The sequence below is a fragment of the Mugil cephalus genome, chromosome 11 (genome assembly GCF_022458985.1).
Source record: "Mugil cephalus isolate CIBA_MC_2020 chromosome 11, CIBA_Mcephalus_1.1, whole genome shotgun sequence".
Lineage (NCBI taxonomy): Eukaryota > Metazoa > Chordata > Actinopteri > Mugiliformes > Mugilidae > Mugil > Mugil cephalus.
This window is the reverse complement of record NC_061780.1, coordinates 16725085-16750618: the sequence shown is the minus strand read 5'-3', so window position 1 is coordinate 16750618 and position 25534 is coordinate 16725085. Positions and strand designations below refer to the sequence as shown.

Sequence of the window (25534 nt, the reverse complement as noted above, 5' to 3'; positions counted from 1 at the left end):
AGTGGTCAGGGGGCGGTAGTTTGTTTCAGAGACCGGTTTCTACACGGACGTATTTTGAATCCGCAACAACGCACGCACACACACAAAAATGGCGACCCCCAGTAGGCGATCATGCCTCCAGCACCTTTTACACCTTGCTCAAGACAACCTGGACTTCAGGTTACCGGTAACTTTCACAAACCACCCTCTGTTTCTCACCGGCTCTTAGTGTGAATGTTTATTTTGTTTGTGCAGTGATCGATGCATTAGTTTAAGTTGAAACTCCCATTTTTCGCTGTGCTGCGTTGGCTACGTGCTAATTCAAACGGTACAGTAAAGGTGTAATAAGTTAACGTAGGTGTACGGTTAGATTTAGGCTGAAGTTTTTCATGATTTGTGTTTTTTGTAGATTTGTGGTAGATTGTAGAAATGCACCGTTTTAAATTAACAATCGGGACCCCTTTTGGAGATGTCATTTCATTTTTCTGTGATAACCTGAGCTCGCGTGTCTTTTTTATTTTTATTTTTTTAAACTGTAAAACATGATGTTTGATACTGAGCTTTTATAGCAGCGTTCAACTCGTTTGGAAGGTGGAGTATGACATCTGTGTCCATTTAACGAGGCACGAGAAGTCAACAGAAAGATCCTGTTACATTTTATTACTTAAAATTTATGACCCACCTCTTTAAAAACATCACGTTAAATCTATTCCTCTTTACTCGCCTTCACGTTGATGATAATGATTAATGATATGATGCCTTCATGAGGTTTATGTGCTGATTCTTGCAGGAAATTAAGGCTCTGCTGGCTCTCCGATCAAAACCATTCCACCCATGTGAAAACTTCAATGAAAAGGTATGCGAGTCATAAACTTCCTTTTTTGTTTTCCGTGCTGTTTCTCGTACAGATGATTCAGATTGGTAGCAGTATAACGATCTTGATCAGATCGTTTCTGTTCTGTAGACCCCATTTCCCCAAACTCACTCCACTTCTTGCCTGTTCTCTGTAGTCTCCTTTCTGGTGTCTGAACGGTTTGTCTGAGGAGGATGTCAGAAGTGTCATGGCCAGATCTGTATGTGCAAAGTAAGTCTTTGGAGAAATAGCAGCTGCACAAATCTGTGGCTCTATAACCTTGATATTATGACAGTGACTGAGATGTGACTCTAGTTCATCTTACATTTTCCTTCCAGATCTGCTTTTGAACTATGGGGTCACGGACAAACACACAGTGAACTCAGAACATCCCTCTTGAACTACCCTTCAGAGAACATGGTGTGTGATTCTGTAGCTCATAGTCTGGTTGTGTTGAACTGACCAATCCCCTGCAAATTTATGAAATGTTTTATATGAAACATAAGGAGCATACTCCAAACATGTTTCATCTCTGTTTGCTGTCTTCCTCCTACAGAGCCCATTCATGCACAAAGACTCCACATACAGAATTAACGTCTACACTTTCAACAAAACGTTGGTGTTTGACGACAGGATCAAAAGGATTGATGTGAGTATTCAGAGCTGAATAAATGTGGTCTTAAGGTGCAGAATCTGAGCATTAATTTGAAGGTATTCACTAGAGATGGGACTTTCAACACTGAGGCACCGGAGCCTGTTTCACGATTGATTTGAAACACCGTGTCGAGACTTGTATCAAATCTCTGTGAATACATGACCGATGATGTTTGAAGCGCCATACGTCAATGAAACAGCAGAAGTGGGTGACTGCTTCGAAACTTCATTCATTAAAAGGAGACACAAAATGCTCGGTCCTCCCTGGTTAATAGCGTTACTAGAGAAATAATGGAGAATCTTACCACTGAGCAGATCTTGTTCATAAATAAAAACCACAAACACATCAGCGCAATTGTCTCATGCACATATTCACTTTATTTTCACACTGCCATAAGGAAGTCCTTCACAATCATTCCCAAAAAAGTATCTTTAAAGTGTTTAATTTGAATCTTTTCACACTATATGTAAAAGTAAAACCATGTTCTCTAAATGACAATCATGAAATCGTCCAAACCCAGGGACGTCCTTATTATCCTTACCTTGGCGAGTCGTTGCCAATGAAACGTCCAGTCACTATATCAGTCGTATCTACTGATATTGAAATACTTCTCACTTCACAGCAAAAAAATATCTGATATCTAAATCAAGTAATAAGTCAATTGACATTTTAAAATGTTGACACAGACGCTTTAGAGTGACTTGACTGATGTGTGAATCATTTGGAAGTTCGTGGCTGCTGTAATTGCAGCTGACCACTAGATGTCACTGTTCGATCCTCAGAAGCTTCACAAGGCTTCATCCTCCTTTCTCTAGTATTCACGTCCTAATTAGAGGTAGAAAATACAAACAGTTTTAATACACAGTCCTCTTAGTTTCAGGTGCATGCAATCGGACAAAATATAATCGTGATTAAAATGTTAAATTTTAATTCAGTGACTATCTGAAGTCTGTAAACCCCAAAGAACAAGTGGTCTCCTTTGTGATGCTTTGCCAGACCTTTACCACAGCTGTTTTCAGTTGTTGTGGTTGTGGGTGTGAACCCCCTCTAATTAAAGCTGAGAGTCTACTCTTAAAATATCATGGAACTATTTATTGAATATGTTTTGGTAAGCAGCTAAATAATAAAATATGTATCCAAACAAATCTGGATATATCTCTATATATTGCTGTTAAATGTCTTTTTGCCCTTTCACCAGGCTATGGAGTATCTCCCCTTTGAGGGCACAGTGAGCCTGAAGAGCCCTCAGCACGTCTTCTGTCTGATGGAGGACTACGGCTCAGACCCAAACAACATCCCAGAAGAGCCCATCTACATCTACTTTGGCAGATGGGTGAGATCCGTTTGACTGTTTGTTAACATTAAAATAACGAGGAGCGATCGACCAGCTGATTGCTTAACTGTCCTCACACACACACACACCAGATAGCGGACGGTCAGCGTGAACTGATTCGCTCCCACAGCGTGAAGAACAGACACTTCATAGGAAACACCAGCATGGACGCAGGGCTCTCCTTCATCATGGCCAACCACGCTAAGGTCAAAGAGAACGACCTCGTTTTTGACCCGTTTGTCGGCACGGGTAAGTTAGCCCCGTCACTGCGTCCCGTGCACATACACCGCTGTAGACAGACACACACCCTGTCACCCTCTGCTCTTTGTCTGTTTCAGGGAGCCTGTTGGTGGCATGTTCTCATTTTGGAGCTTATGTTTGTGGAACTGATATTGATTACAACACCATTCATGGCAAAGGTAAGGTCATCCAACCGTGCCAATATTTGGGTTGGGAGACAAATTCACACGGTGTGGTGCTGCAATATTATGCTTGGGAGTATTTTATCAGTACACAGTAGTTCAGCATCAGTTTTTTATTTTATAAATTGCAAAAATTAATTGAAATATTTGCCACTGGAAAACGATACCATAGTACCTTTGGTGATTCCCATCCCTGGAAAACTAGCTGTGGGTCAAGTCTGTGTTCTGTGTTCACAGTGGTCTGACTTTATTACTTTTGCTTAATTACTATCCGTATTTGCCAACGGTGTTTCTGTCTTTCAGGTCGGTCGAGCCGTAAAAACCAGAAGTGGCGAGGACCTGATGAGAATATCAGAGCCAACCTGAGACAGTATGGAAAAGACAGGATGTATGTGGATGTGATGGTGTCCGATGCGTCCAAGCCTGTGTGGAGGGCGGCCACTCTGTTTGACGCCATCATTACCGACCGTAGGATTTAAGTTTTCACTCAGTTTATGTGGTAATTGATGTGAACAACATGTGCGCCTGTATGATTTGAAATTTTGAATTACCAGGTATTTCAGTGAGTGGTTAAATAGGTTTGGGTTCGTCATAATAAAATCAAAGGGTTTAGTTAAAGTTTATATAACCCATCACTGTTGCTTACAACTACTGGCTGCACTTATTAGTATTATCATGTATATATATATATTTTTTTTGTTTACAGTTCTCCTTAAGAATATTTTGGACCCTGATAGATAACCCCTCTCTGCATATATAAGTTATTAGGGTCCGATAACACTAACCTCTACAATCCCGGGCATTGACATACATAGATACAAGCAGTTTAATATGAATACTTACATCCATCAATTTCTAATTTTCCAAATTATATACAGTGTAGGGGTGGACTTCACGATACTTTTGCATATAGTGCAATATTCTACACAGTTCACTAAGAAATTTTAAATGCAGCTTAAAATACAAGTTGGATACATGTACATTGGATGAACACTGAACAAACTGCATCAAAAAACAATATTATTTCAAATATTTACAATTTACAATTGTACAATCTATGTACAATTTACCATTTACAATTTATTGCGCTTGCCCACAAAAGTGACTTAAGTTCTTGCCACTTAAATATCAAAATACAGTTTGCAAACTGTAGATCAGTCACTGTGTTAGTGTTGATGTTTATTTACCCAGTACAGACACAGTACTGAGGAACACTCTGTTACACAGGGTACCATCGGGCACTGGGAGGTTGCACTGTTTGATACCACCTGCCTGTAGGTTGTTTTATTGCATCCTCATTGTGTTGCTTAATAAACCAGGTTGTGAGTAATAAGCCTGCGTCATTTAAGAGAACGCGAAACACAAGCTGCATACTCTTTGTTCCGTCTTCCATTTGAAAGCCAAAGTGCATCAAATGTCAGCTTTAAACAGGACTTTTTTAAAATCGATGGTAAGACATTCAAATTGATGCTGTATCAGAAGAAAACGTATCATGAAATATTGCCATATTAATATTTTTTCCCACCGCTAATACAGTACCATCGGTTTATTATTTATACTCATCAACACTGCATGACTCTTGTGGTGTTTAACCCACCTGCCAACATGCTTCTCAACTACAACGATGTTATCTGGATTTTTATGAGATAACTTTTTTTTTCTTGTTTGTTTTTAATTTTATTATTTTATGTGATCCTTTTTATAGCTCCATATGGTATCCGTGAGTCCACAAGAAAAACAGGCTCCCACAAGGACATTATGAAACCGGCTAACGGCGTGTAAGTTCACCCAATGTTCCACCAACATGTAGCATCAGTTAACTCTGAAGAGCCCAGTATTATTTGCTCAAGTTAAATTCTTTAGAAACTTTTGACAAATCTCTAAAGCTGCATCCATTTGAGAAAAATTATATTCCTATTTTGCTCGTTTCTGTTCTGAACCGTGTATTTTTGTCTTTTTATTTTCTCCCCAGCTATGCAGAGTCGCACGTCCCGGTCACACAGGCCTACCACCTGAGTGACATCTTAACAGATCTGTTAAACTTCTCTGCCAACCACCTGGTAATAGGCGGAAGGCTCGTGTATTGGCTGCCCATATACAGGCCAGAGTGAGTAAACAAACGTATCAGCAGTTAGTGGTAGCAGACGATGCTTTCAGGGTGTGGATACTTCTGCACTTTTTGTTTTCAAGTTAGGAACGTTACTATAACCATTCTCTTCCTGTGAATCTGTTATCACAGGAATGCCTTGTGCGTTCAGTTGTACTTTTGAGGTTAAAAACGTGCATTTTTGGTCAATATCTTAGGACCAAATTAAGGATTTTCTTCACATTTGATACAAATCTCCAGCTGGAGTCAAGAGTCAAGGATTAGAATTTTCTTGACAAATTTCAAAGTAACCACACAAAACATGTTTGTGGCCATTGCTCAACAAGTCAAGGTTTAATTGTGACAAAAATGTCATATAGAATAAAATGATACCATTTAAAAGGACATAAAGTAGCAAAAGATAGATTCATTTGCAATCAACAGACACAAATACACCCCAAAAAGAGATTCATAAACGGCACACACAGTAGAACATTTGCAAATAATTGAGGAAGTGTTTCAGTCATAATGTACAAAACAAATTATTCAAATGTATAAATTTGTATAACTGCATATGTGTCCATAAATGGGTCATTTAAGAGCTGGACCATCCTGGGAGATGAAGTGGTATCGTCATTGATATTCAAAAAAATTACATTGTGACATCGTCATTATCTGCAAAAATACTTTTATTTAACTCCATCAAGGTCTGTGAAACATGTAGGAGTCTGGAGAAACATAGGTGGAAACTAAACTGTTTGCCGGTAACATACATCCATGCTGCGTTCTGGGCTCCCGGTAACGCCTGGCCCCTGTCAATTTGTGTTATTTTCTTTATTATTTTAGCTTGTTTGGTTAAAAGCATGCCTTGTTTCATGGACATTTACATTTTGAAATCACATCTTTAGACCGCACAGGCTTATATTGAGAACTGATGACCCTTTTCTCAAAGTTAATCTCTAACAACAGGGGGCAGACTTGTACCATAAACCAGAACTGTAGAGCGCAGACTACAGCTTTTAAATCTGTTATCCGCCTAAATAACACCACCGCCACCATGAAGGGATTACAGTGACACAGTTATAAAGTTTAATGTCTGCGTTTAATTAAACTTGGCTGTGTAAAGTAATTAACTGTAGAACTAACAGACAGTAGTGTTCAGCTGTTCATTAATCAGTTTTTACTCATTAGTTTTATGAGCTGTTAAAAGCTTTAAATGTCTCCAGTTTGACTCCAGTAGCCTGGTTCAGAGTACTTTCCATCACAATTTGCCACTTTGGCCGTCTACCTTCCGGCATTTCCCTTCAACAATGTTGCATTCCCACTCCTATAAAACATTGTCCTTCGTGTGTAACCACCTGTGTGAATGACAGTGTTTATACAGAATAATATACAGGTGTGTTGAGGTTTTCCCGTCCATACAGCTGGGCCGGGGTAAACCACAACTGACAGCGGTGAGCTCCCTTTATACCGTGGCTCTATAAGCCCGCTCCCCCTGAAACAAAGTTGTGCATTGTTGAATTTTCTGAGGATTAGCAGAAAGTGAAGCGCTGACTCTAAGTGCAGGTGTTCGGCTGTAAAGGCACGAACCACAACAGAGCGCGGCAGCAACGGACGTTGGGGGAAGAGGGGGGGTTAAAAAAAAAAAAAAAGGAAAAACCCTGCAGGGCTGGAACTCTTTCTGGTCACTGATTACAAGACCTGGAAGGAGATGAGATAATCGCGCATCCTCTGTTTTTTTTGGTATGAGTATGCCTGTGTCTGAGTGAAGCACACACCTTTGCAAACCTTTGACTCTTCATTGGTGCCTCTTTATTACGTTCCTGCGTGCGTGGATACATTTGCATGAACGTGTGTGGTCTGGCGTCGGAGCGCATGCATGCATGCATTTGTGTCATCATGTTCACACATTTGTCTTTGCTACTCATCTCGTCTGTGCTTGACTCCGTGCCTGTCAGAGCGCCGTGCCAAAATAAACGTCTGAGGCCAGGCAAGTCAGATATATGAACTATCTGTCTCTGTGGACTGCAGGCTGACCCGCGTGTGTGTGTAAGCCCAGACGTAGCCTGTCTCCTGGGTCTAATCTGGGGCTCTACAGGGGAGATATCGGGTTTCTGTTGCCCCCACATATATGTGTGCGTATCTGCGGCGATGCCTGTGATAGAAACAGTGGTCACCATGTATGTGTGCGTGGGTCTGCCCGCCTCATAAGAACTGGGGCCTGTGCTTGTGTGTCTGTGTTTGTCTGTGTGTGATGACAGGTGACACAAAATCCTGTCATCAAAAGACAGCGTCTAGACCCGGTCAGAGCGCTTTAACTCTCTTCCCTTTCTCCCCATAAAAAATAAATGAAGAAAACGTATCAAGACGGATGAAGCCGCTTCAGTCGTCGCATCCATAAAGTGACCTGATTACGACATAAACAAGTGACACCAAAGATATGAAGCGGCTGCGTTGTCAGAAGTGTCACGGATGGAGTGAACGCGTATCCGTTGCTAGGTTTTGCATCCTGTGAAACTGAGAATGCTTAAACACTCAGTTGCTTGTGTGCTTAGCCAAAACTGATGTATCCTGTTGCAAGTTCAGCAATAAATCCCTCCCTCTATGCAGTTTTTTTTTTTTTTTTTAATTTTCCAAGAACCACACACCATGCATCTGTGGACACGACCCACCTCGTGCCTCTAAGAACTCCTCAACCCACAAAATACAACACGCTCTCCCTCAGACCTCCTCCATATTCCCAGAACCAGACTCGGGACCATGGAGGATGGGCACTCCCTCACACCTTAGCAAAACTTTTGTTTGCCCCCTTTAGTTGTTTTAAACCAGGGGTCTTCAACATTTTTCAGGCCAAGAACCCCCAAACTGATGGAGAGATTAACTCCCTACCTACAGTATTAAACTCAGCCTATAGTGGTATCTATAAATATACATTATTATTAGGATTCATGTTGATGTGTATTCAAAGAAATTTAAATTTGTGGGGTAAATTAAAAATATATCTAAAAATGCTTAATCAACCAAAGATTTTGCTTTTATTAGTTAAATTGAGGTGGAAAATAGGAAAAACGCACGCATACATTCAACAGCGACACAAGCTGATATTTCCAAATTGAACGTACCAGTTAAAACTCCTCCCCTCTCCAACTGGACAGTTCAAACTTTACTGTGTCCATTTAGAGATTTTAGTTCAAAGTTCACAATTTAATGATGACATTACTTAAATCGAGCCACTAATCCTCTGGTTTTGTGGACTTCTCAAACCTACCGAGCCACATCCGCCCCGTGCCAGTTTGGAAATGAGAAAACAACTGAGGCGTGGTGTGGGAAAGGCAAGCAGCTCCAGGTTAGAACAGCCACTACCAGCAAAAAAAATACAGCAAAATCTGCAGTCGGAGGATTGGCAGTCGAGTGGTATTGTGGGTGATTTAGCTCTCAGGTTTGGATAAAGAGAATGTTTTACTTCTTATAGGTCAAAAGAAAAAAAACAAAACAAAACGATTGTTATGTTACCAAACCTGTCATCTCTTCACTAACCACTCCCGACTGACAGGGGAACGTTACCACCTTGCTTCATCGCCGCTGATCACCGTGACAACCAAACACCCCGAGAAAGTCCCGCGCGCGACTATGGCAACAAGAGAAACAGCGATGCACAAATCTGGCTTGGAGTCGGTGCGCTGTCGCCACTGTGATGGCGGTTTGGAGAAAGTGCTGCTGACACAAATATGCAAACACATACATCACTCGCTGCTCATAGGCCTTAACCTGGCCTGGCTGGCGATGACAGAGCCAGCAGTCGAGCTGTCAGGTCACATTCACTTTTTCCCTCCGTCGTATTTGCACAGATCGAGCTACCTGAGCTTCAGCAGTCGTGGTTGCGCCGCAGCCTTTTCCGAGTGTTTGGCGTTTGTTTAAGAAACCGAAAAGAGGCACGCACAGAGAAAAGGAAAACAACATACCGGGCTGTAGATGGAGCTGGCAAAAGTTAGGTAGTAATTTTGACAGAATTAGTCTGTGTCCTGGCAGACTGTCAATGGCCTCCGGGATAAATCTGTATTGCATTATTGGGACACGCGACTTACGCATGTGTGTTTTTTTGTTTTTTGTTTTTTTTGCTCAAATGATGGAGGTGGGTTTACTTTGTTTTCCTCTCTCCTTTCTTTCTGGGGGCTGATCAGTAACTGTGTCGTGTACGTAACCTCTGTCCAGGTACTGCGAGGAGATGATTCCTCTTCACCCTTGTCTCCGGCTCATCAGCAACTGTGAGCAGACACTCTCCAGCCACACTTCACGACGCCTCATCACCATGGAGAAGATAAAGGAGCCGGAGGTATGTGGATGTGGTTTTCTGTGTGTTTGCGTGAGAGCCGGACAAAAGAGCAATTAAACATTGATTAATTAAGCATAAAAAAATAATTAGCGACTAATGATTGATCCTTATTTTACCCCAAAACATTTCCCAGTGCCTGTGCTCTGATTTTCTTATTATGTTTCCAGTTTGTACAGCCTCTTCTCTTTCATGTAATTGATGCCTCAGACACGCCTCGATAATATTACAATATTGGGATTTGATGCAAATATTCACAGTGAACTCGTAGAGGGAGTTTTTTCATATTTGATAACACGCCTTCATTTGGAAGAATGAACCAATTAGAATTAAGTTGTTAAAGGCTGCAGGCTGTTGTGACTATGACCCCACAAAACATGTTCTGACCTTTATTCAACATGCAAATTATTTGACTTTCACACAAATCTCTAATACAAAAAGGCATTATTATAAAATAACTTGGAAGTCATTCCTTCCTTATGCTGTATTATAAGCCTGGGCTGGTATTGAAGTAACAGTATAATATATGGAAACTTATATCTGCATAACCACGCACAGGAGAAGGGAATAACACTGACAGTGACATCTTGGGACGATACAATGTTCTGCTGGGAACTATTTGGACCTGTCATTGTTGTGGATGTCACTTAGACATGCACCACCCACCTCGACCAGACTGGGGAACCCCACCCCATGACACTCCTTGATGGCAGCAGCCATCCCCAACAGGATGCAGCCTGACACAAACGCAAAAACGCTTTAAACGCTAAAAAACAACATGAAAAACAGCACAAGGTGTTGACATGGCCTCCACATTAGATCCCAACACTTGATCAAGTATCTGTGGGATGCACAGGAACAAGCCTGATCCACAGAGGTTCCTCCCTTCAACCGAAAGGACCCTGAGACCCCCCACTAACAACATCTTGTTGCCAGACACCACAGGACACCCCTCAGAAGGCCCGTGTACGTTCTCTGTTTAGAGGCACAAGGGAGACTTACACAATATTATAACGGTCATAATGTTATGCCTGATCGACGTTCATTCTTGATTCATCGTTTTTCTTGTTCTCTCAGCTCTTTTTTTTTTTTAATTTTTCCTATGAGGATAGTGATTCATCCGGTTATTAGAGATGGAACCAGACTATATTAAAGCACACATTTTCCTATGAAGTGAACGGCTGTGAAATTGAGCGTGTAATCTACTTTTATTTATCCTTCCATTTGAAACACAACTCCCTCAATGTATATATATATTTTTTTTAGATTGTTTAGTTGTGTTGTGGTTGCACAGTTGTAATTGGGCACGTATCTGCACAGGACCAACCTGTGTGTGCTACAGAATGTGTTAGTGTGAGTATGAACAGCGACACAGATATGACTAAGTTTATGTAAAGAGAGAGCATGTATGTGCCGGCCTGTTCCTTCATGCATGGTCATGTGTTTTTTTTTTATGTATTGTAAGTGTAACCACAAAAGTATGTGTCATGTACATGTATGTAGCCTGTGTGTGTTTTCACATGTCATCCCATTGGACGTGATGGTGTCTCCTTGCCTGTCTGGGGTAAATCCTCGCCATCTGGCTGTGATTGGCTCATTTCTTTTATACTGGAACCCTAAATGGCCTAATCACACATCATATGGAAGACAATCCATCTTTGGATCTGACATCCGTTCCACTTCGAAACCTCAAATTGCTCCCATAACGGGTCCCGTATGACAAGCACACACAAACACGCTGTCGTTTGATCTTACCTGACCATCTATCTTGGGCCGCAGAATCTTGTCCTTTCTAAACAGGCGTCAGTCCGCGCCTGTCTGAACTCGTTCATCAGACTTCAGAGGTGGATTTGTGTCAACACTTGAATGCCCGCAACATTTGCATGTGTCCACTCCGTTTCTGTGTTTGGACGATGGAGCTGTCATAAACATTTCCCATTAAACCAATGCGGAAGAAACTTCTTTGAAACCTTGCATTGTAGGTTGCAACACACAGTGTATTTAGTGTCAATAAAGTGCTCGTTAGTTTCCTAATTTAACCCTAAGTATATGTAACCACCCACCTGCATGATTATTGGTAAAGACTTGGGTGGTAATTACCAGTTTTGCGTCAGTTCTCATTCATTTGGGGCCATGGATAGGTTGTCAGTCTCGTCACCCGAAGACTTCCCTCAGAAAGGTTATGGAAACTGTTTCAAGGTTGCTCGGCAGCATCAGCAAGCAAAAGAGAGGTGTTGCTGAAAAATTACAGGCAGTGCATTGGAATAATCACTTCCAACTCAACCCACCTCATTATTCCTCTTCCAGCACCTCTGTTCCTCCCTCCATGCCTCCGTTTACCAGCAGCTACCTTACAGCCAAGACAAACTGTTTAGCAGTAGGGACTCAGAACACTTTATATTGGCATGCAGCGGACATTAATGCTTCCCTATGGGGAAAAAAATGACTTTAATCCAAGTTTATCTTTATTTAGTTTGTTATTCTCTCAGCTTTCATTTCTTTTTCTTCTTTTTTTTGCTTGAATATTAGTCCAACAAACATAAATATTTAAATATAAACTGAACTTATGTGTAACGTGGGCAAATTTAAATGACATTTGTGTTTGTCTCTCTGCAGGAATTGGACGGCCCAGCTCATCTGTCGGACGCGTGCTTCAGCGGCTACCAGGGACACAACGCTTTCAGGGAGAAGTATTTCAGTGGACTCAACAAAAGATGTGTAAAGGAGGACAACCAGTCTGATGTCAACGGAGAGTGAACCAAGTCGAGGTTCAGCAAAAGGCTTTCTCAGAACAGAGAGAGTGCATTTTAATCAGGTCACTGTTGTACTAAAAAAGAAAAACAAACCGACTCCTTTTTTAAAAAAAAATATATTATTTTTAATTAATTGCAAATAAATTAATAAAACCTCATTCTTTCTATTTATATGATACATTTTAAAATGGGGAAGTACATTAACAACAAAGGCAGCTCTTGTTAATATGTTATAAATTTAAAATTTAAAAAAACGGATTAAAGTTAAACTATTAAATCTGACATGGCAGTGGCTGCTACATCCTGACCTTTAGGGTGTACTCACTGGGTGCTAGTGTGCCAGATCACCATCGACTGCTGTTATAACCGCGTCCTGTGCTCTGACCTTCTTTAAACTCTTTGGCTCTTACTCTGTGCGCATTCCATCCAGCGTGATCACTAATCGCGACCCCGACGTCAAAACTACACAACAAACATCTTCCACATCTACTTGAAAGTGCGCTGTGGTTCCCATGCGGTTAGTAGTCTGTGCGTAAAGCTTCAAATTCCACCCCTCGACTTCCATTGCCTCCATAAATATCTTATTGTAGGCTACGAGCAACACAATTTACTGAAAAATCACAAAACAAACAAACAAATCCATCTGAAGTCTGAGAGAACCTAACTGCGCCCAAAATGACTCCAAATAAGCAACAAGATGAACTGAACCGCTAACTCCACATTATGTTAACCGCTGTGCTTTACTTTAACACAAAGAGTTGATTTAGCATTTCGGGGGCCTGGGACATTAAGAGCAATAGGAGGTGCAATCAGCCACCGAGCTTGGTGTGTGATCCTGAATGTCATGGGGAGGTTAGTAGTGTCCCTTGTTATTTTCACAGGCCTTGGAAATAACTTTTAAACTCCGAACTCAGGCCAAGACAAAATTTCTCAGATTATATCATCTCACACACAGCTCTGCCAAAATATAACACGACATTAGAAAACAGTTTTCACATTCTCCGTGACTGCTAAACACATCTTTATGTCTGCCTCCTATTTGCTATGATTTAGTGCCTTTAATCTGCCTTTGATACAGTAACTACAACCATCCTTTAAGATGGTCGTCACAGAGCTTCCAATCTCCAAAACCAGAATCTCTATGCACATTCGCAGCCATGGTTTTGCTTGGGTACTGAGACGGGGATCATGTTTAGGCGAGAGAGGCCTCCCTGCGCAGGCAAGAGCCCAAATGATAGGGCGTCCCCACCCCTTCACACACACCACTACAGTTAGTCAGCAGCTTTTGTTGTTTTCCGACCACAGTTTACATGCAGCCCGGCTCATTATTCATCTCCTGAGCGCGACGCAGCAGGCCTTCATGTGCATTACCCCTGTGTTCTGTTTATCGGCTGGGCCTCTGCCTCCCCACCACACTTCCTCCATCGCCCTTCTTCACAGGGAGAGTATCCAGGCACCATCACATGATACCCGGCGCGCCATCGTTTGTGGTGCGCGTTGTTTATGGTTCCCACAGTGCCCCTTTGTTGTCCATCATCATCATCATGGATCCACCATGCAGAGACCTTGCCTTTTTTTTTTTTTTTTTTTTTTTTTTTTTTATAGCTACTTATGCCCTCTCGTTCTCTGTATATTTTCTTGCCCATGAAAGTGATTGCCATGTTTTCCGCTATATGTTGAAAGTGGTTGTTTTAGTGCAGCTGCTGTATATAAAGGGCGCTCTATGTGTTTGCGCTGCCACAATATAGTGATTCCCAACGTGTTCCCAGGAACCCTCAGTCTCCAATGATGCAGACTGTAATTAAGGAGGGGTGGAAGTGGTATGTGTGTGAGGGGGGTGTTCCTCTCTACACACCACGTAATGCTGTCCAGACGTTGAGGAAATTCTGTTTGTGCATGTGTTTGTACATGTGTGTACTTGTGAGATCTGGTTTTGTTTTATGTTGGATGCTAACTACAGCAGAGCAGTTTCCTGATGTTATTCGGTGATAATAAAATGATTTGAGAGCTAGCTCGTAAATAATACTCACATCCCAACCACTGGTGACGCTGTAATTACAAAGATGGGTCGTTCTCGTCTTTTCTGTAGTAATCCACATGTGAGGATGTGTTTAGTTATTTGATGGTGTAGATAACAGTGGCTCTATTCAACCTCCATTCTTTCCTTTCGACTCAGTCCTCTATCCCTCTCCGCTTTACCTCCACCAGTTTGTCCTCTTCACCTCCTCAATATGCTTCACCTCTGCCCTGTCCTCCTCTTTCTTTTTCTCAAAGGGGAACTCCCTGTAGGAGGAGAGGACCACCGTTATGGAACGATGAGCCTTGATTAAAGCGTGCTCGGCTTGAAAGTGACCTTATATCTGCTGAATCAGCTGCTGGCTACACCGTAGGTAAACTTAAAGTCAAGCCTAATCGCTAGTTGAAATAAACTCAACTTTAACATAGCAACAGCTAGTAAAAGATTGGACCCCTTTTTGCCATCCAAACTACCTTAATTCTTCGTGGCATACTTTCTATAAGGTGTTGGAAACATTCCTCAGAGATTCTGGTCCATACTGACATGATAGCATCACACAGTAGCTGCAGATTTGTCAGCTGCACATCTATGATTCCACCACATCCCAAAGGTGATGATCCATTGGATTGGGATCTGGTGACTGTGGATGCCATTAGACTACATTGAGCTCATTGTCACGTTCAAGAAACCAGTTTGTGATGATATGAGCATTGTGACATGGTGCATTATCCTGCTGGAAGTAGGGTCAGAACATGGGTACACTGTGGTCATAAAGGGATGGACATGGTCAGCAACAATACTCAGGTAGGCTGTGGCATTTAAACCATGATCAGTCTGTGTCAAGAAAATATCCCCCACACCATTAGACCACCAACCTGAACCGTTGATACAAGGCAACCGTTGATTGATCTATGCTTTCATGTGGTTCACGCCAAATTCTGACCCTGCCACCTGTATAGCAGCTGAAATCAAACTCGTCAGACCAGGCAACGTTTTTCCAATCTTCTATTGTCCAATGTTTGTGAGCCTGTGAGAACTGTAGTCTCAGTTTCCTGTCCTTAGCCGACAGGAGTGGCACCCGGTGTGGTCTTCTGCTGCTGTAGTCCATCTTCTTCAAGGTTCAACGTGTTGTGCATTCAGAGATGGTATTCTGCATTCCTTAGTTGTACTGAGTGGTTATTTGAGTTACTGTTGCCTTTCTATCATCTCCAACCAGTATGCCCATTCTCCCCTGACCTCTCACATCAACAAGGCATTGCCGTTCACTGGATGTTTTCTTTGTTTCGGACCATCCTCTGTAAACCCTGGAGATGGTTATGCGTGAAAATCCCAGTAGATCAGCACCAACAACGATACCACGTTCAAAGTTGCTTAAATCCCCTTTTTCTCCATTCTGATGCTCGGTTTGAACTTCAGCAACTTGTCTTGATCACCTCTACATGTCTAAATGCATTGAATTTTAGCCATGTCATTAGTTATTCTTATTAATTAGCAATTGAACTGCTGTACCTAATAGAGTGGCCAGTGGATTTATATTGCAACTATTAAAAGGCCAAGAGAGGCGGTGAACACAGCTGTCACAAAGAAACATCAAACATCGCCCCCAAGGAGATTAGCATGCGCCATAGCAGAAGCTAATGGGGATCCAATAAAATATGCAGATATATAAGAGGTAGCAGACAGTTCATAAGGGTTGTTAATTAATTAACTTTAATTTTGAAGACTTTTCTTTTGCTTATTTTTTTTTTTGCTTATTACTGCTGTGTAATAATGACTTCCTGCCGTCAGTCACTTGTTTGACCAAAAAATAGTTCAGCTCATAACCACCATTAACCCCAGATTAAACATGACAAGCTAAAGCATGTTAATTAGGAGCATTTGGATGTACTAGTAGATGGACATTGTAACTTACGCAAGCCAATTCTACGTATCTCCAGTCTTCCCGCAGTCAGAGATTGACATATCATGACGTCCTCATCAGATCTGATGCAAAGATGTTCCGCACATCTGTTTGCCAGTAATAAATAGCAAGTGATTACCTATTGACCCGTAACGCTAGCAAAAACTTAAGTCTGATTTCACAGAAGTGTGGGTGTGTGTGTGTGGCGCAGCTGGTGGGGTGTAACTGTACAGGCGTTGGTGTGTGTGTGCGCTTTTAGAGGCAGGGGTGATAAGTGTGTGAGGGAAACTTCATAGCGCACAGCTGGTGTTCAGGAGTGTCTTAGCTTCACAAACACACACACACATGAACATATGTGGCACAGGTGCTGTTCACCTGTCCATAGCCAGGGGAGTTTGGACACCTGCAAGTCCTCCACCCCTTCTCGCCTTGCCTCCCCCGCCCTCAGGTCAGCTCGCTGCCCTCATCCACCCCAGGACACCCTGGTCAACCCCTTTAGCTGATGATCAAGGTAAGGTGAGAACTGTTATCTCAGCGTCAGGGAGGAGAAGCACAGCGGAGGAAGAGCCATCATGGTGCTACAAATCACCACAGGAGTCCCATCTCGCACAGCTGTGTGAAACTCAAACCACGCTCAGAAAAAAAAGTACAGGACGAAAAGGAGGAATGACGACGGGGCAGTCCAGTGACTGTAGAGAGTAAAACATTTAGTACTTAACAGGTTTTCTGTCTGTTTGAGAATCAGTGGTAGAATAAGTCAAGTGCATCTTTTTCCATCAACACTGATTTCAGTGCCACTAGATGACAGCCTTGAGCAGAGAAAGCTCTTAAAGCTTTGGCGCTGTTCTTGTGCTGTATGTACCGTACTCTAGCATGAAGACCGTTTGCCATACAATCAATGCCGTGCAACTTGTAAACAAACAGTTCAGGGGCTAAGCTTTTGAAGTGATAGAGCTGTGGTTGAGAATGTGCAGAGCAGCTCAGAACACACAACATCCTCTTTAAGCTATGCGTCTGGAAGTGGTGTGGGTTGTTGGCCCAGGAAGTAAAGGGGGTGACTGAACGTCTTGTCACACAATTCCTCATCCTTCTTTCACCTATCCACAGTCCATTTTCAATAACCAGCCTGTAATAATGGGGACAGTAATATATCACGGTCATGCAAAGTTCAATCACAGAGTAAAGCGTGCGAAAGTCATCCTACAACCTGTGATTTACTGATTTACTTTAAATAAGCAAACAAAAATTCCACTTTGTGGTTCGCGCAGCTGATTGTTTTCCTGTTATTTTTCTCGCATGTGACCTCAGAGTTCTCCAGACTACTTCACACATTCATTGTTGTTTTTGGTAAATTGCATGTCTGCGCTTGCTTTTGCACTTGTGTGTGTTCACGGGGTCATCACACTTATTATGACCGGAAAGAAGATGTGGGGGGGTGGAGAGGGGGGGCTGCTCTCTGTTTGTAGCAGGGAGCAGCAGGGAGCAAAGAGCCAAAGACAAACAGTCAATGAGTGTATTTGGATGTGTGCATATGTGCTTCATTTTGTGTTTATAGTGTTTGTGTGTATATATGGGTTTTTTGTGGTTGTTAATGCTGTTCTTCATTAATGAGAAACCACTCGATGGCTCCTTCACGCCCTTTTTTAATGACTCTAAACTGCCAAGTGGGCACACACACACATATCCTTGCGCACAGCCAAGATGGCAAACATGGTGACTGTGACACATTTCCTCTTCTACTCTTGCAAGGATCATAAACCGCTAATGTCTCTAGGTGAGCCTAATTTAAGACGCCAGTGAGGATGTAGTATGAAAGCCTTTTTTTTTTCTTTTTTTTCCTTTTCGTACCCATTCATGCATTTTCCATTGATACCTAGCAGTAGTGGGAGCCTATCCCAGCATGCACTGGGCTCAAGGCATGGAAACAAAATGGACAGGAAACTAATCTCCCGCAGAACACACCCTCATACTGACATTCGCAATAATGATCAAAATTTGTCTCAGCAAAAGAGGAAAACTGAGCTGCCAAGAAGGAAATATTAATATTCTCTGCTTTGCGTGATATATATATGCAAAGTTTTTTTAAAATGGACTTTTTTACAACCTTCACTTCCCTTTCTGGAACATTTTAATTTGAAGTTTTGAACGTAGCCTTACTGCACTTGAACACCGCTATCAGAACTCTAACATGCAGCGCAACCAGCAAATGCTAATTCCTCCATTTATTTCGCCTCGAGTCCATTCTTTATCTCTTCCACCTCCAGCCCTCTTTGCATGGTGTCTGCACCCCCAACACCCCCCACCCCCACCTCCCCACATCATCCTTCTCTCTGAGAAATTACATCTTTCAGGATGAGCTGCTCTGCCCCTCAGCAGTGAAGAGAGCTGTCTTTGCAGGGTTTGAATTTCAATGATGCACCTCGGTGCTTCTCGGGAGCGTCCGAATGAAGTGTAGGGGTGCTGTGTGTGTTCAAACAGGTAGCTGTGCGTCTGTGAACGTCCCTAGCTGCGCAGATATGTATTTTGCAGTTCACATCGAGCTCCCATGGCCATTTAGTTGACTGGAATGTGTTATCCATGGGGGTGTGCGTTAGTCAGAAGCAGCAGGATACACGCATGACGCTCAAATGTTTTCCCCTCTGGGACCCGCGGAGACTATCACACCCCTATCACTGCTGGGTGAATCTGTGAGGTGCCTCTTGGCTGCCAACGCACTCACACCTGTCCTTGCTGCACAGGTGAGAACTGGCTGAACCCAACGGCACGTCATCTGGTCTGGCTGCGTTTCTCTGTGAGTCAGTTCATCTCTGATTCTGCTGCCTTTGTCCCTGTCTAGCTGCACTATCTGACGCCGCTTTCATCATTTCTCTATGAGTTGTGAGCCTTATCTCGCGCTATTTAAAATATTTAAATATCTTAAGATAATCAGAGAGCAAATATTTATTGAGGTACAAACAAAGGAATGTTTTTGGTGATTAGATCCTGACAGTGACATGTATCTTCATTAAGCACAGGCCCAAATGCTGACAGGACATTGGACAGGGTCCCCTGGAGTGAAAACACCGATGGTGGTGGAACGGAGCCAGCAGATGGATGATGGAAAATTTCATCTACGACTCCTTGGACACTCCGGAGGTAAGGTGGTGATAAGGAAGAGGGGGACTAGTAGCACTGCAAAAATAAAGAACGGCAAACACAGTCTGAAAGGCTCTGGGAACACAGGAATGACGTTTATTGGTGGAAGAATGAAGATGCTTAAATTATGAATGTAGATGGGATAATAACAGAGAATAACAACAGTAGGAAATAGCAGACATCTTTTGCAAAAGGCCATCCGTTGCTGCTTAGCATAAAGTCAGTTAAACACCTCTGTCTCATGCTAAAGTATTCTCTTCATGCCTTCATATTCTGGGTCTATTTCTAGACTGAAATAAGTATTATCTGACTTAATTTCAAATATAAATTCATGAGATATTCTTTAATAGCTCAATTCCCCCAGCATTTAGTGACAATGGGGAGAAAAATCTCCCTTTTACAAAAAGAAGCCTCAGGCAGAATAAGATTAAACAAAACAAATTACAGTGAATAATAAATACACAGATTACTAACAATTACTAATATGTAAATCAAATCCCGATGTCGTATCTCTGGTATCCTTAATCATATTTTTCCAGTTCAGATTTTCTGACCGTACACATCAGTACATACGAAAGTGCTTGGATGAAGCACTTTTCTAACTTCATTTTCCTCTCTGCTGTGCTGTGTGGTCAAAGCGTCCTCGCCAGTATCTGACAGTGTGGAACTCAAACCAAATAAACCTTGTACATTTGAGTTAGTGCTTGTTCTTGTTGTTACAGCTTTCTGGCTTGGCGCGGGCCAGGACCAACACTGACTCTCATCCATGCGTTCAGACCTTCCCCATGCAGTAACAACTTTGTTTTATATACAGCAATGCAGCGAGAGAAGAGTCGTGATAATCCCGTGCAGTGTCTCCAAGTTGCCTCTTACTCACTGAATTCCAGCAAGAAAGATATATTATGAGAGCATATCCTTTTCAGTTGTGTATAAAAGTTAAGAAGGTGATAAGCTTTTTAAAAAGGAGGGATTTTGTAACAGATTTACAGTTTCCCCTCTCAGCAGTAACACGTACTTATGTGTAGGAGAAGGACTCCAGAAGCATTTTCAAAAGTTGATATAGCATTAAGTGTTATGGGGAAATGAACACAGAAACAACATTTTCAAAGCAACACGAAAGAAAACCTGCTTCGTGTTCTTTTCCTATGGTTTTTCAACAGTGTTGCTAAGCTACCCCTTCTTGCCGTAACACCATAAACAATTGGCAGACCCGCTCAAGGCCCTGCTGGTGGCTCGGGGCTCGCTTGTTCGGCTGCCAGGTTGCTGCGATATCCAGCAGATGTAGAATGCATACATTTTTTTATTTAATTTTTTTTTTCCACCCTCTTTTGCTTCTGCTACTACACACTGTGGCGGGAGACATGCAGGAGCCGGGGTTAACTGCGGAAACGCTCGTGAAAAAAGTCTTTTGACGGCACTGTAGGTTGCGTATTGCAATCTATAGTGTGCATCTGAGGGCGTTGGGACGACGGTTTCATTTGTTTGCTTCATGTGTTTGGATATTGCATGACGAAAAATTAGCTGTTGCCCTTTGACTGTCATCCTCGCATAGCTTTTGTTGAACATTTTGGGGTTTTATGAATGTAAATAAATAAAATGTGTGTTTGTGTAAGCTTCTACGTGTGCGTGAAGGAGCACGCTTGCATGTGTGTAGGTGTTGGCACACCCACAGCGGTGTTTGTGTGTGTGTGCGTGAGTGAGTGGTTGTGACTGTCTCTATAGTTTGTGTCATAGGGGCTTTCCAGAACATCCTTCTATTTGCTTGCAAATTTTCCTTCCAGATTGCCCCCATCGAAAGTCTGCACCCTGCACTCCCCCGCTGATGCTTGCCACCTGCAAGACTCATGCAGTGATTCAGCATCTGCCATAAAACACTTATTCACACCGGTAGCCACTCTGCTTTATTTGGATTAGGTGTAACATGGTCATACGCTGCCGCCCCGACTTTTTCACCACGCAAAGCTCATGTAATAGAGATAATATTTCACTTATAAATTTGCATCACACCATTCCACCATTTTCTTCTATGTATCCAATGCACCTGCGTTTTGTGCAAACTCCGTTTAACCAAACCCACCGAGTTTGTTTTGACCTGTAAGCTCCAGACGAGCTGCCATTTATTTAGATCATTTGTTCAGCGTCTGCAGGCAGCCTTCAGACTCCACACTGCAACACTGGTTGTGGTTGCTCTGAACTGAGCCAGATGACTCTCGATTCCAGCAACCCAGCAGGATGTCGAGACAGACACCGCGAGGTGGAAGGTTTCAGAAGATCTCCAAGCTATGTTATGAGAGCATGTCTTGCGACAGGTGCTTGGGGCAGTCGTCGTGAGGGGGGTTGTCAGTGTGCGTTCAGTGATTAATGACTTTGAGTAGCTGTGTAGCAACAAATTAAATCCCTTTGTTGTGTCTTGAAACTGGACCACCAATGAGCTGTAAATCTAATTTCTCTTGCTGTACCGCAAGCGCAGCACACAGCAAAGCAAACAACAATGGGTGATGCTTATCTTTCCTCGGTTGTACTTCTCCAGCCATTAAAGTCAAGTTCGCAAGTACTTCGCCAAACGTTCTGAGTCGTTGCTGAGCGGACAAACTTTATTTAAGATGTTTGATTTAATTATTTAAAAAAGCTAGAGTCTGCAGTGCTATTTAGCTACATTCCCTCACAAATGAAAAAGGGAGTCATGTTCTGATTTAATGACTTTTATCTCACACCTTTACTGGACACTTAACACCTCATCAGAAAAAAGAAATGGATAATTGGAGGCTTGCCAGCCTGCAGCTACGGTGAGTATGACTGGCAGGTGTTGGTGGGTGTTTTCCATTGGTGCCATTTCCCAGCACGGTCCACACACCGTACTGGGAACAGGCAGGCATCTGTTTTAAAAGCAGCTAGACCATGATCTGAGCAGTCAGCACAAAAAGCTTTCTGCAAGGTTACTGCTTTCATGAGGCACAGTGGTTTTTAATGACTGCAGCCATGCTGCATGTTTTTGTGTTCTTAGGTTATCAGGCTGCGTTTGCCCGAGAAACAAAGCTAAACCAGCGCAGGTCTGCGCAACAAATTGAACCGCTGCCTCACACATTTGGACCAACGGCATATGTAAAGCACACCGTTGCATTAATACGAGGGAGTCAGGCGAGAAATTCCTCTCTGACTCCATAAGCATTGTAGTCATTTTTCTTCAAAGCTGCTCTCATTCAGTCAAATAAACTGATCAATTTACCTTTCTTTGACTAATTGAAATGGTCCCAAGGGTGCCTTTATTTTTAACTGAGAAAAATAGCACCTCATCCCTCTTCCACCTTACCAGGCTCGGACCTCTCTCGCTCCATTCCTCATCAAAAGGTACATGTGCCCGTAGTGTGTGCTTCCAACAGTCATTTATCATCATATACTTATTTCCAAAAAAGAACCATTTGTGTAATGAAAGCTTGGAGGGGAAAATTGAAAAAAAGAGGGAGAAAAAATGTTCAACCTGTAATAAAAAACAGACATGCCATGTAGGAGGCAAGAAGGTGACGTCTCATTTGCCAGCACTCCCCAAAGTGGTGGTGGAGCTGGGAGGGGGGAAACCTTACATTATGAGGAATGAATTAGGGCTTGGATTCAAAGTGGGAGCTTTAGATGCTCTTCGCTTTTATGAGCCTGCAAGCAGAACCAAACGCACCATTGTTAGGTTGGCACTTAATAGCTGAATGCTCTTGCAAAAATGGCATCACAAACTGCCATGTTCCCAGAACTGAAGTACATTTTTCCACTGTTAAGATGTCACCAAACAAATGATGAAAATGTATGCCCAGAAGACAGCAGATGTCTCTGGAAAGAGCGTTAACAAGCAGAAAAAGTTGGTGATGGAATATCACAAAGGAAACCATGTTTATGCAGAGATTAAAGTGATGATGTGGACATAATATTTACTTTTTTACTTATTTTTTCTTTTTACATTTGTACAAATTACAGCTGATTGTTTGTCTGCAAATGTTTGAATGATTTTTTTGTTGTTGTTGAGTCTAAGGGGAAATGAAAATTAAATTATATTAAGAAACAAAAACAAGAGCAAGAGCCATGTTAGTAGCTCATCCGAGTTGATGATGCTGGAGTAGAAATATTATGAAATAAAACTTACCACAAATCATCCTGTGGACAAGATCGCCTGTACCAAATTACATGGCTATTCAATAGTCTAGTCGTAACAGCTAGAGGAAAAAAATCGGGGGGTGACCCACGTTGACTGGCTTCATCCTCTGGGGACCATGAATTTCCGTCATGGCTATCCATCCAGTAGTTGTTGAGATGTTTTTTGAGAGAAAGCCAATAATGATCACAGGAAAACAATGTAAAGATGACATTCTTCATTATTTAGACATAGTATTGGAAACATGCATATAATAATTGTCTGTGCTTGACTCTACCCAGCAGCAGTGGTGTGGCATTTGGAGAAAAACAAAAAACAACTAGAACAAAACTGGTCAGCAATGTGACGTAGATGAGATAAAAGTGTAAGAAAAGGTCATTCACATACAGTAAAAGTGAATTACACTTTGTTAGGTTAATGCGAACAGATGTGCGGAACTGTCTTTGTCCTACATGCACTTTTAACTCTATTAGCTTGGATAATCCCAAACAGGTGAGCAGTGGGTTCTCTTTAAGTGTTGCAAAGTTTGAGCTGCAGTCATAGGGGACCATGGTCCTGTTTATACAGGGTCCTCAGTGATAGACTAAACTTCATTCTTAAAACCAAATTTTAACACTTACAAGGATAATTTCTTCTTGTTTTCGCCTCTTTTTATTCACTGTGACAAGTAAACCAAGTTGTCATCACAAAAACGCAGACTTTAATTTGCTGAATATCTTCTCTAAAACCTCTTCAGCAGGAAATCACATTCAAGCTGAAAGTGTCCAGTTAACTGGCAGCAGCGGTTTGTAATTGACAATTCACTTTATTTATTGAGTGTAAACAAATTACAGTTTGCAAAAGTCAGCCACACCATGTTAATGTCATATGTTCAAGTTTAATTTACACTGGACAGTATGAGGAACAGACTCTTTCAGAGTAAGATTTCACAAATGTGAATAGAATAGCTTAAATTCACCGTTTGATTATGTACTTCTGCACTAACTGGGGCTATGTTTCTAAGTCTATAAATGAGCATTCTTTATGAACACATAGGTATGATATGTATTTGGCTGAGGAAGAATGTTATATCAATAGAGTAAGCAAAAAATATATATATATATATATATATATTCTTGGTTTTGACAAAAAAAGTAAAGAGAATAGACAAAAACACATATTTCAATTTAAACCAAATCTTTACCTTAATCAAAATATTAAGTTTATTGCCCCCCTGGGGGGTCTGTGAATGTACTGCAGGAGGTCACAAAATCTTTGGTTGATTTTTATACAGACATTTTTATATATATTATTTCAGTTCCCCCCACAAATTTAATGTATATTTATAAATAGCACTGGAACGTATATAGTAAGTAGGAGGTCCCTACTTAATCTCTAAATCAGTTTGGGGGTCCTTGACCTGAAAAACGTTGAAGACCCCTGTTTTAGAGTGTTTGACAAAAGCTCCTCCATTATACTATGAACCTGTGGCTCACTACCGCCCTCTTCCATGAGGCAGAAGTACTGGCTTCTTCCGCACAGTTCAATGTCAGATCAGCAAGACTAAATTATTACACATACACATGAAATACATTACCTAGATAATGGAAATATAGGACATTAAAGAACAGAAATTTTGTGTTCATGTAAAGTTTGTGCAATTCGAGGTGAAGCTCAGCTTGTTGCTGTCTCAACTTGGGTCTATTTTAACAGGAAAAGGTGATTTTGACAGGAATACATTTATAGCTCAGGTCAATGGACAAATATAATTTTATTTTATTTTACTTTTTGTGATGGCTGGCCTCGGCTGACTTCTTCGTCCCAGACTTGACTTTTTGATTAAGGTTTTTTTTTTTCTTGTGCGTGCTTTAAGTGTTAGGTATACACAATCCATTGTGGGTTTTCTTTTCTCTTCAGCTGATCTCAGAGGCAGCAAGAAGGCAGTCTCCGGAAA

At 41.8% G+C, this 25534-nt stretch overlaps 1 protein-coding gene across 1 annotated transcript; it reads left to right on the top strand.

Annotated features, from left to right (window-relative positions):
• The first annotated feature begins 20 nt into the window (after positions 1–20).
• Positions 21–14422, top strand: trmt11 (tRNA methyltransferase 11 homolog). The gene is made up of 13 exons (XM_047599970.1): positions 21–166; positions 770–835; positions 990–1063; positions 1171–1252; positions 1389–1481; positions 2686–2820; positions 2913–3069; positions 3159–3239; positions 3546–3710; positions 4948–5020; positions 5215–5349; positions 9541–9661; positions 12275–14422. Exons 1-13 carry the CDS (start codon positions 89–91, stop codon positions 12413–12415), a joined length of 1401 nt encoding a protein of 466 aa, XP_047455926.1. The 5' UTR covers positions 21–88; the 3' UTR covers positions 12416–14422.
• Positions 14423–25534: the final 11112 nt, after the last annotated feature.

Bases quoted from the DNA above. Each gene is read 5' to 3' on its own strand.
- trmt11 (XM_047599970.1), top strand. From the start codon at position 89: ATGGCGACCCCCAGTAGGCGATCATGCCTCCAGCACCTTTTACACCTT. The intron at 167-769 runs GTAACTTTCACA...TGATTCTTGCAG, and splicing joins ACCTGGACTTCAGGTTACCG to GAAATTAAGGCTCTGCTGGC. The intron at 3,070-3,158 runs GTAAGTTAGCCC...TGTCTGTTTCAG, and splicing joins TGACCCGTTTGTCGGCACGG to GGAGCCTGTTGGTGGCATGT.